The following is a 12,220-nucleotide window of genomic DNA, read 5'->3' as shown; positions in this document are numbered from 1 at the left end:
CAAAAATTGAGTAAATGAACCGATTCGTTCGCGAACGAGTCACTTATACGAATCGATCCGTTCACGAATGATTCATCAAAAATTGAGTAAATGAATTGATTCGTTCGCGAATGATTCAGTAACTATTGATCAACTCGTTCGCGAATGATTCACTTATAAATCCGTCAGTTTGTTCAATCGCCAATTGGTTGTGAATTATGAATCATTTGATTCGATTCGATTTGATTCACTTCGCTTGAAAAGAGATCAATTTCTGTGCAATAGTTTCACAAAAACCGAATCAATCGTAAATTAATTTTTTTGGGGTGTTTATAATTACAGGTATGAGGTAATTGATCCGTTTGCGATCGACTCCCCAAGAAATCAATCAATTTATTTAATCGCACATCGTTCGTAAATGATTCGATTCGATTCTACTTAAACAGATCAATAATTACTGTACAAAATGTTTCAAAAAAAGTGAATCAATTTGTTTGTAAAAGATTTTTATTTAAAGAAAAGTCGGTCCTCTTTTTTTTCGTGTTTTCACTTTTTAAAACAATTTTTTCAGAGCTATAAAAATGCCCTGACAACAAAATAAAATGTCATTTTTTTCATTTTCTAATTTTCAATTTTTACTGTATTTTTTTAATTTTCAAGATTGTTTCAATTTTTATAATCATTTTCTTCGCGTTTTTCAAATTCTTGAATCCAATTTTCAGGTTTTTTTTTTTGATGCTGTAGATCTGTATCTTTCAAAAATTTGTTGAAATTCTTCTGTTCTTTCAAAAATCGAAAGCTATCGAATATTCATTCATTTCTACTAAATACTCCTTTTCACTTTTTTGATGTTTTTCCTCGAACAGATGGAGAAGGGGGGGGGGGTTAAAATGGTCTGTTGGGTCTAAACAATGATGTAATTATGCAATCTCACCCCCTCTCCCTGAGCTTTTTTTTTCATCTAAATAATATGCAAAGATATTTCGAAAACTTTGAAAAATTGGTCTGAAAAGTGAACAGAATTTGAAGAAAATGGTTCTCTGGTAAAATGGTCCCTAATGTAGGAATATTCCAAATATCCCTCCTCTCCTCTGTTTATATGTAGATGAACTGGTTTGTATTGAGTTCGGTAATTTGAAGCAGATCTTGAAGTTCAATGTTCGAAAAATTCACTGTATGATTATAATTATTTTATTTGTAAAAGAGATAAGGATTTTTAAAAAATGAAAAAAAAGGTCTTCCGTGAAAATAAAGAAGGAAAGATGGTACGAAGTGATTCACCGAACGAAACCATCTTGGGAAATACAGAATGACTTCGTGTTCTGAAGAATTCTATTCTACATCATCATTGTCAATCCTACCCAATCCCACAGATGGTCACTTATTTGCTGTTCAGAGGTTCCATTCCATCCCACTAGAAAAAGTACCTAACCTATCCAGGAAACCACGAATTTTCCCCATTCGTAATGTACAGACTGAATTTCAATACCTCGGGCTATTAGCTTAGTATCTCTGACGCATGATACTCTTAAAAATAAACTAAATAGGAGGATTCGAGCTCGAGCTCCAAATCGATAGAATTTTAGTTTCCTGGAAATCTGTTTTCATACTTACAACGCCCATTTAAAACATGTAATTAAAAATAAAAATAGGTTTTAAGTATAATTTTGGCGAATATTTTCGATTAAGGATATCTAAATTTATCCATCATCGCCCTATTACTCGATAGCTGTATCGTATCCTTTACGTAATCAATTAGTATAACGCCTTTAATTGATCATACACAATTGGAAATGAGAAAGTTACTAACAACAATATTCACTGCTGTGCAGTCTGTCTCTGTTGATGGTATTTTCGTAGTAAATATTAGCAAATCAAAACAAATACCAGGTTCAGACTTCGGAAATACTCAAATAGGTAGGTATAGGTATAGGTAATGGTATTCTAAAATTCCAAACATTTGACGATTGTCATTTACCGGAGTGTGGGGCTAATGTCGCGTATAATGTCTCATTAAACGGAAAACAACGTTATAAGAACGACAAGTAGATCGCGGCCGAAAGTAGCTCACCTTGCTTGTAATTTTTGTGTGTGAACTTCATACTACGTCATCGTATCGTATTTAGCATTTGAACTCTAACCCGCGTATTATACACTTAGACAGTTCTAGCTCGAGCTAATTGTACGTAAAAGCACGAACACAATAATATGGGAGAGAGAAAGAGAATAAAGTATAATAAATTCAATGTTAAAAATAACGCGGAAAACATTGTCTAGTCTCTAGCAAAACCGAGGAGTCTAGGTTGATTAAAATAATACATAACGAAAGACAGAGAGAAAGAGAAAAAATAAATAATAGAAAAACTAGTTTTTATTATATCGGAATTCCGTTAAAAAATGACGTTTGCAACAACGTGTTAAAGAAGGGAAAAATTACTACTACGTGACCTTGACAAATTTCCAACCGAATGTGTAAATTCGATGATACAATTTTTTGCACTACATGCGCCTTCCTGATTTGTTGGAACCGGTTTTAATACCACGATGAATGGAATACCTGCAGTCGTGCGGTGTGTTTGGCTGACGAATCGAGTTCCAGAGATTAATGCACTCGACTCGATGATGAGTGGTTTTTTTTTACGTACGCGAATCGATCTTTTTTACGTACGAATTTTGTTTCAAAATTTGACTATTTTTTTCAGCTGGAGTAATTTTTGTCGAGTTTGAAATTTTTTTTCTCGAATTAAAAAAATTTAATTTTGATTTTTGAAGGGGAATTTTTTTCTCAAAAATGACAAGTGGGTTTGGGAAACTGAATGGGTCTGCCAGTCTGCCTACAAGATCGTATATAAACTGGCGTCAAAAATCAAAGTTGAAGTGAAACTCGAGCGCCTTTGAAATAACCTTGTTATAATTATTTTCATCGATTTATCCTCGTTGAAATTTATAACGAAAAATAAAGCAATTAATAACGCTTGTTATCGACGAAAGAAAGAAAAAAAAACACTATAAACTCGCTTGCACTTTACAAAACTGGTATTTTTTCTTTCAAAGCGAGCGTTAAAAATTCTACGTAGCTCTACTTATAGGTAAGGTGTAGGTAGGTGTAATATAACAATAGCCTACCTACCTTTCTGCGTGTGCATACTAATTCGAAGATGATAATTATTTTTGAAAAAATACTCGTATAAGTGTACGATTCTTAATATAAGTGCTAGGTTTATTGACTATATGTGAGAAAAAAAATATTCCATTTGTATCGTTGGACGTTCGTCGTGGAAATTAGGTGATTTTCGAAGCTACTCGTATTTTGAGAAATGCATTGTGTTTGAATTATGATGAACAATAAAATAGTAGGTATATTTATAGAGAGGGATTTCATCATTTAAAAATTGTATCACTTTCATTATAGAAACGTGTCGAAGTATCGTATAGGTAGAAGAAGACTTGAATACTTGAAACGTAATTTGGCAGAAATTGATCACAGGTGACAAGCACATCGAATATAAATTAATAATAAGTTTAATCACGTGTGTAATATTGGATGGCTATTTTAGGTCCCTACCTAGATTTACGATGAAGCATTGTTCGTTATGTAATTTGAGGTGTATTGTGCATTGATTCGATTTCAAAGAAAGTACGATTTTTTGAGAGAGAAACGTTTCAAAATCTGCTGCAGAAGAGCTTCAGTCAAAATGAGGGTTTCATTTTTGGATTTTTGACAAATTTTTAAAAATTTATAAATTGTCATTTTTTAAAAATAAAAATACTTTATGGCTATTTTTTGAAATTTAAAATCAATAATTTTGGGGAAAAAATATGATCCCAGGAAACCAAAATATCTTAATTTTTTGGCCAAAATTGCGACTAATTCTACTTTTTTTTGTAAACGATTGTTGAAAAGACCCTATTATGTTTTGTCAAAGTTGCCAAAAAAACCTGTTTGAGCAAAATTTCCATAAGTCACGTTTTTTGCCAAAATTTCGAGATGAGAAAATTTTTTTTGGTCACAATCAATTTCCAAAAAATCATTAGTTTTTTCATCAAATTTGAGCAACAAATTTCGCTTTTTGGCCAAAATTGCAAAAAATAATTTTTTTTTTTTTGTATAATTAGAGAACAATTTTTGTTAGTCAAAATAAGCAGAGTCTAGTTTTTTATGCCAAAATTGCAGAAAAAGATTTTCTTTTAATCAAAATTTTTACCTGAAAGTCTCGCTTTTTTATGACAAATGAATCTTTTTATAAAATCAGAATTACAAACAATACATATCTTACTTCTTTTTAGCCAAAATTGCGAATATTTTTACTTTTTTGTAAAAAATGGTCCAAAAAATCCCTATACCTAGGTCTTGTCAAAATTGCTGAAGAAGCTTGTTTCTTGAACAAAATTTCCAAAAGTTTCGTTTTTTGTCTACATTTTAGGAAAATATTTTTGTTTGGCTACAATTTTCCAGAAAAGTTTTGCTTTTTTGTCAAAATTGCAAAAATCGATAGTTTTTTAATCAAAATTAAGCAAAAAATTTCGCTTTTAGGGTAAAATTGCAAAAAATCCGATTTTGGCAAAAATTGTGGGTATAATAGAGACCAATTTTTGGACGAAATTTCCAGAGTATAATTTTTTTTGTCAAAATTTCAGAAAAAGCTTTTCATTTTGGTCAAAAGTTTCTGAAAGTCTTGCTTTTTTATGACAAGTAAATCTGCTGTTTTCGAGTCTTTTATTAAAGTTACCAAAATATCAAAATTTCCAGAAGTCTTGTTTTTTGACTAAATTTTGAGAAACATTTTTTTTTGGTCACAATTTCTATAAAGCGTTGTTTTCAAAATTGCAAAAATCATCAGTTTTTTCGTCAAAATTGAGCCGGAAATTTTCGTTTTTCAGCCAAAATTGCGAAAAATCCGATTTCTGTAAAAATTTGTATATTCGCAATAGCCTGTTTTTAAGCATAATTTCCAAAAGTCTTTGTGCCTAAATTTTGAGAAAAATTTGTTTTTGTCCACAATTTTTAAAAAGTTTTGTTTTTTCTGCCAAAATTTCAAAAATTGTTAGTTTTTTCATCATACTTAATTAAGCAAAAAATTTGGCTTTTTGGCCGAAATTGCGACTGTTTCTTGAGCAAAATTTCCAAAGGTCTTGTTTTTTGCCAAAATTTTGGGAAACAATTTTTTTGGTCACAATTTTCCAAAAAGTTTTGCTTTTTTATCAAAATGGCAAAAATCGTAATTTTTTTCATCAACATTTTTTGGTCATTTTTTTTTAGATTGCATTTTGCAAAACTAGACCAGTTTTTTCTAGTTTTAAAAGTTTTTAGTTTCATCGGTTCAGTTTTTGGGTTTTCAATTTACACAGTCTCAACATCAGACATAGAAGGCACTCTATACGAGTAACTGGAACTGAAATAATAACTAAGAAACTGAGTTTTGGTCCAAGTTTTTTTTTTCAATATTAAATTAATGAAAAATTGAAGGAAAAAAATACGGAAACCGAAACAGAAACTGATATTTTTACTCTTTCAATGTTTTCGAACTTGATTTCCAGCTGCCTGAATAATTAATTTTCACGTCTTCAAAGTAATTTCAAAAATGTACGCTGTGAATTTAGAAATCTTATTGAAGGCTTCATTGGTTGGGAATGGTGAGATTTGATTTGATGAGAAGAGGGGGGGGGGGGAGTTGATAATTTAGGAATTACATTTCTATTACTTTCAGAGAAAAAATTTCGACTTTCTGAATGAGTAATGTATTCACGTTTTTGATGGAAAATAGTGATTATTAATCGAGTAAAAATTCTCTAGAATCGAAAAATCAAATCTAATCTACTCTAAAATGGTGTTTTTTATTAAAATTTAATTTTTTTGTAGCGGGGGGGGGGCGCAGTGTTTATTGCCAGATCTCTGAATCTCTGTTTTAAAAACCTTGTGATATCCTCATCAGTGTGTTTTTTTACCTGAAATTTCCTTCTTGTTACATATTTTTTGGTATATTCGCCCCAAGCCTTATCCTAATTATCCCAGGCGTTATCGTTGCACTTTTATGGGGTAAACTGTGACCTTGTCAAACAGCAGAGTCATAAACGAAATCACCACACGATTAGAAATTTGTACATACAATGCATTTTGAAAAGAAAAATCATTTACGATAAAAATATGGTTTCCTTTTCCTTCCATGTACATTGTACAAGCAATGTACATTGTACATGTACATACATTGTCTCGTTTTGTAAGATAAATTCAATTTTTTAAAGCTTCTTTTCACATAAAAATTTAGAAAGTGAAACGTGACGACATTTGCGAAAACGTTTTTTTTTTCACCCGAGAATCTATTTTTTTCAAGTAGGTAATAAAACATTTTTATTTCGAAGGCTTTTTATCTTTTTTTGAGCTTGGAGTTGGTTGATAAACAAGTTACAGCTGCGGAGTGGAATTTTCCTTGGCAAATTTTTTCGTTACTAAAAGTTTCCTAAGGAGGATAAGAAGTTTTTTATTGGTTAATTCGAGTAAATTTTTGAAAAAAACTCTCGCCTATTTTTTGCTTTTTTAGTTCCGTTTGTGTGTCGTACTTATTCAAATAATTGAATTTAAAAATAGAAAGTGTCATTAATTTGTCATTTACTCGTAAATACGTATAAGTGAACGTGTCCGTGTTCGGGCTCAACTACCAATTAATGCTACACAAAATTTAGGTTCGTTTTTCTCTCTGCAACAATTTTTCAAACGTTTTTTTTTGTACATAAGAGAAACCAATGTTTATGGGGAGAGCATTTCAAAAATTTGTTGGTCAAGGAGCTCATCAAAATACTTTTGATTAGATACTGAATAAATGCAATCAACAAACTCATGTCGTTGAAAAAATTTTCTCCCTGATTTCCCTCTTTTGAAATCGCAAAATCGCGTCATTTGATAATGAAAATGACGAATATTTGATAAGAGGTTACGGTTTTAATTCTGATGAAATTCTTTTTCTGAATTGTTGCAAAGTTTGTAAATAGGTATAAAAATACGAGATGATTGGAGCTCGTTAATCTGAAAGGGAGAGGTGAAAAGATATGAGGATTGAGGAGTGGAGGTATTTCTAGCATTCAGATGATTTGCATTTCAGAAAAATAAAGTTCGAACTGAAAGAATTGATATTTTTAATTGCAAAATTCGCAAATTTTTTCATTTTCTCGGAGATTATAGAAAGAAATACTGATTTGAACAGTTTGTGGAATTTTTTGTTGGAAAATGATTCCCTCTCTCCTTCGAATTGCTTCATTTGATTGAGACAATCTGAAACAGAGGCAAGTGGCTTCCTCTATATTGATGAGAAACGAAACTGGGAAAATGGGATTTCCTTTGGAAATGAATTCAAAATTTTTTAGTGCTATGCAGAGGCAAATGGCTTTCTTCCCAAGTGATGGAAAACTCCGGAATTCTCTTCATCTTGAAATTGTTTAAATTTTTCCTCACCTTTTCTAGTTCCTTCTCTTTGAAAATTAAAATTAAAGAAAATCGAATCGAATAAAGTCTTCTCTCCCCTTCCCAAAAATAAAACATTTGGAAACATGTCCTACCACCGAAAATATTGGTTTTGTCAAAATTACAATAATTCTACTTTTTCAAATTTTCCAGCCAAATTTCGAACTTCAGTTTCCCAAAATTTTGAATTTTTCTCGCATTTTTTCTGGTTTTCTTTGAAAATTGAAAAATTCTAATTGCATGAAAAAAAGTCTGCTTTTTTGCAGAAAAAAAATACAAAAAGATGACTGTTCTATTTCAAATTTTTAAAATCTACACAAATATTGACATGAATGACTTGGAATTTTGACCCCCCCTCTCCTCCCCACTTCTCCTCATTTTCACAAAAATAGGAGAATTTGATGAAGAAAAATACTGCTTAAACTTCTGCTTCTTTCGTTTTTTTTTAAATTTTCAAAATTTTTCATTTGTTATTCTATTGTTTCAGAATTTTGAATTTTTTAAAATAAGTACTCGGAAAAATTTCAACTCGAATAAATTCTACTCCCCCCTTCCCCAGACTGAAACATTTGAAAAAATTTCTTGCAAAAAAGTTTCCATTTTTCAAAATTGTAACAGAGCTCTTGGGTTCTCGATTTTTTCAATCAAATTTCAAATTTTTCCATTTATTCTCTTCGTCTTGAAATTGTTTAAAGTTTTCCTCACCTTTTCTAGTTCCTTATCTTTGAAAATTAAAAAAAAATAGATTTGAATAATTAATTCCGTTCTCCCCTTCCTCAAAATGAAACATTTGGAAACATTTTCTGCCACTAAAAGTGCTGATTTTTGCCAAAATTACAATTCTGATATTTTTAATTTTTAAAATCAAACTGAAATTTTCTATGCATCTTTTTAGAATTTTATATTTTTCATTTTCTCTCATTTTTCTAGTTCTCGTGGAACAAAAAAAAACTACGTAGGTACTCAAATATTGACTCGAACGATTTGAAATTTTGACCCTTCCCCCCCTCACCCTTATTTTCACAAAAATAGGAAAATTTGATGAAGAAAAATACTGCTAAAAGTCCTGCTCGTTTGAAATTTCATGTTTAGAGGGGGAGGGGAGGGAGAGAAGAGGAAGACTAGAGTCTAAACGGGTCCTGAGCAAACATGATTTGCCTCCCTCTCACTCCTCAAAAAAAATGAATTTTGAATGTACATTGTACGAGTATAAGTCGACTTGTGTGATAGAAAATTCTTCATCATTACTTCATTACCTTTATCTGAGGCCTTTCGTTTCATTTTTCAAGCTCACCAAGTGTTAAGATATTGATTAAAATCTGAAAAAATTCCCTCATTTACCTGGCGACTCGCCCCCCCCGAAATTAGAGGTGTTGAGGGGGGGGGTATTAATAATATGGCCGTCGAAAACCAATGTGGGTCCAGACATATACAATTTGGCCCCATTTCTAAGGAACGAAACTAAACTGTACAGAGGTTTTTTGAAAAGGCGAGGGGAGGGGGAGGGGGTTCAACTGAAAATTTTCCGACCGATATACGTAGGGATAAAATACAAATTTTACCGACCGATATCATTATTGAGATGAATTATGAAAATCTTCATTTTCTGTTTTGAATTTTTGGGCACCCAATTGTGAATTTTTAAAAATTTTAAAACACGAAACAAATTGGCCCGAGCGAAGCAAGAGCGAAAGTTGATGAAAACTCGATTTCGAGAGGCCTAAAAACGATGTTTTTTTAAAAGAAAGTTGATTTCGAAAAAAAAATAAGGACAGGTCCAAGCGAAGCCAGAGCGACAACTTTCGAAGATTTGTATTTTGAGTGAACTAAAAACGATGTTTTTTGATGCAACGAGTTTATTATTTGGGGGCGTTTAAAAATTTTTAGAATTAAAAAAAAAGTTTTGGTCAGAAAATCGTCAACTTGGCTCGATGGGCAGAATTTTTCGCGAATAAAACACCATGAAATTTTCATCTGCTGAAGAAATTGGTCATCGAAAAAACACACGATGAAAAAAAATAACACAACTTATCGCGCCGGAAATCAACGTCAAGCAACGTGGTCTCACCACCGGCGAATTTCGAGTCAAAATTTACAGCTTACTTATATAGAAAAGTATCGATCGAATAAGTTAGGTAGGTTAGGTACTTACCGGCCCATTTTCCCATCTTCTTTAAATCAGGATTACCGGCGATCGCTGGTGCTATGACTTGATTGTAGAGAAAATTGTAAACAATTTTCAGCACCTGGACGGAAACGATGAGGGTACAAACGGTGCTTATGAAATCCAACATGGTTACACTCGATCGAAAGAGAGACGACGTCCGAAATGGAAAACAATACGATTTAAAATTTACACAAAAGGGAGAAAGTCGGAATCGGAAATACGAAATAACAATTCAATTCAACAATCGTCGTATATCGAAGAAATGGCAGTCAGTGACCGCTCAGCTCGTTCGCAGTAGTGTATTCACTATATTCAATGTTCGATAATGAGAAAGAAAAACTCCGATGACGGATGACTAGCGAAATGAAATGACTGCGAGAACGTTAACGATTTTCAACAATACGCGTAGAGTTCGCAGCCAACGGCGTGCCGTGTAGTAATTTAGGTTATCAAACGTTATAACGTTATCGACGGTCTTCAAATGCGCATGCTGATAAACGCACACCGATTGTACATTGAGCCTTGACAATGGCAAGTTTAACTTTACGATGGTTATTACCGAGTACGTTACGAAGCTTACGAGCTTAGCCACACGATTCGGGTCTCGCCTCTCGCGGTTGCCATCCTCCCCCTTACGTTTCTGCCTTACACGTGCTAGGTTCCTTACGCCGGCGCACTTGTTTCAAAATTGCTCGCAGTAGCGGCTTTTCACTTCAGGAATAGTGGCAAAGTCACGTGGTCGGATTGGAAAATTTTTTTATTCTAATATGTGGTGGAAATTGGCAACTTGGGGCTTGGCAAGGCTGAAAATTAAATTTTATACAAGTTGAATTTTACACCAGTGTGTGACTAATTTTTTGATATCGTCATTGAGAGATAAAAGGATGAGTCGATGATAACTGTTTTTTTATCGCCCTGTTTTTTTCATGAGTACATGTACATAAGTGTATACCTATGTGATTATTTTCTACGAAAGCATTAGATTTTCATGTACTGAAATACGAATGAGATGTGGTATGTTTTCGAAATATTTCATCATTTGGTAAGACTGACCAAAAAACAACAACAACAATAAAAACACCCAGTGAATCGATTTCAAAATTTTATCCAACAGAGTGAAAAATTATTGTGGCATGATAATCGAAAAATGTGATGAAAATTTGAGTTATTCGAGCCAACATCGATGTGAATTTTCCTCCACCCTCTCTGCCCCTTTTGAGTTGGTCCTCTATTTTTTTGGAGTTGTGATTTTTCAAATTTTTAGAAATTTCGAATACCTTCTCTCCCCCTCCCACCCTACTCCCAAACAACAGTAATATCTTCAGATTATCACTCGAGTTAATCAAATTGCCAAATCAGGTAAATTTTTGGTGTTTTCAAAAATTTCGATGCCCAGAAATCCCAATAAATAATGAGCTGTGTGAGAGATGGACAATTTTCTCTGATTATGTACATATAAGATTCGCTTTCCTTATAGTCGGGGACCCCGCATAAGGATCTATTGCACCCCCCCCCCCGTCGATCCACTGGGACAATTTTTTTCTTAAAGGGGAAGTTCTAAGAAACATTGTGGTGGTTTGGGACGTCTTTACTTTGAGGGAGACGTCGTCAAGACCAGCGTGCATATAATAAGCCCAGGGAACCTAAACTTGCCCGATATCCTTGCGAAAGATATCAAATTGCAGTGATGTTGAGACACCTCATAAATGATCATAAGACCGCTAAATGTTCGTATGATTTATTCACTTCTCTGGTATTACACACGCGAAGATTTATAATAAAACACACTACACATTATTGAATAAAATACACTTGTAGTATCGACTACAAGCGGAAGCTCTGAACTTGCTACCTTACGCTAGCACCAGTGAAAATATACCTAACGAGCTTTCAAAGCTCGAAGCTCGGAGTGGCGCATCTCGAACTAGCTCGATAGAGTGCACTACTCATAAGCAGTGCTGCCACTCCGACAGGAACACAACTTCCCTCTAGGTGGAAGCTGCGGGCGCATCCCCTACCGGTACATATGCCCCGCTTCCATTGAACAGCGTGGACATCGGAGATGCTGGATCATTGAAGCCAAAAATTGGCCAATCGGACAACGGACGGTAGGGCCCCTCTGCCCCGCTTCTATGAACCCGCAGCTTCCAAGATGTTGAATAGCTAGGTTCTTCGGCATCCATCCATGACTTCCAACAAGTCGAATTTTCAATTTTTTTAAACATCTCTGCTGTTTTTTCACGGCACTAGCGACTTAAAATTACCTTAGATGCAAACAATTTGTCATATAAATATTAAAACAGGTTACATCTTAGTCGCTAAAGTGCTACAAAATTCACAAACACAAAATATTTACATAAAAAGCAGAGAAATGTACAAATTCAAAATAAATAAAAAATGAATCAAAATCTACAATTGTGCAAAAAACACGCGCTGAGCTGCGTATCAACTGGTTCGAAGTAAGGCCAAAACTGCGCCAAAAGCTTTGCCAACACGAGATCGATGAATTCTTCTGCTGGAGCAATTAACAGGTACTTTTTTAATTAATTACGCGTTCCGAATCGTATTTCTTGATGTTAAACTAAACAGGGACTTTCTTCTCTTTCTACAGCAACTTT

General features: G+C 33.4%; 1 protein-coding gene across 1 annotated transcript in view; it reads right to left on the bottom strand.

Annotated features, from left to right (window-relative positions):
- Positions 1 to 10,161, bottom strand: part of spidey — a 30,531-nt gene extending 20,370 nt beyond the window's left edge. The window contains exon 1 of the mRNA XM_065363523.1: positions 9,588 to 10,161. Within this exon, the coding sequence (XP_065219595.1) occupies positions 9,588 to 9,729 (142 nt within the window). The 5' untranslated portion in view covers positions 9,730 to 10,161. The remainder of the gene's footprint in view (positions 1 to 9,587) is intronic.
- Between the last annotated feature and the right edge of the window lie 2,059 nt (positions 10,162 to 12,220).

Source organism: Planococcus citri, chromosome 4, assembly GCF_950023065.1.
Source record: "Planococcus citri chromosome 4, ihPlaCitr1.1, whole genome shotgun sequence".
Classification (NCBI taxonomy): domain Eukaryota; kingdom Metazoa; phylum Arthropoda; class Insecta; order Hemiptera; family Pseudococcidae; genus Planococcus; species Planococcus citri.
This window is presented reverse-complemented; position numbering and strand designations above follow the sequence as displayed.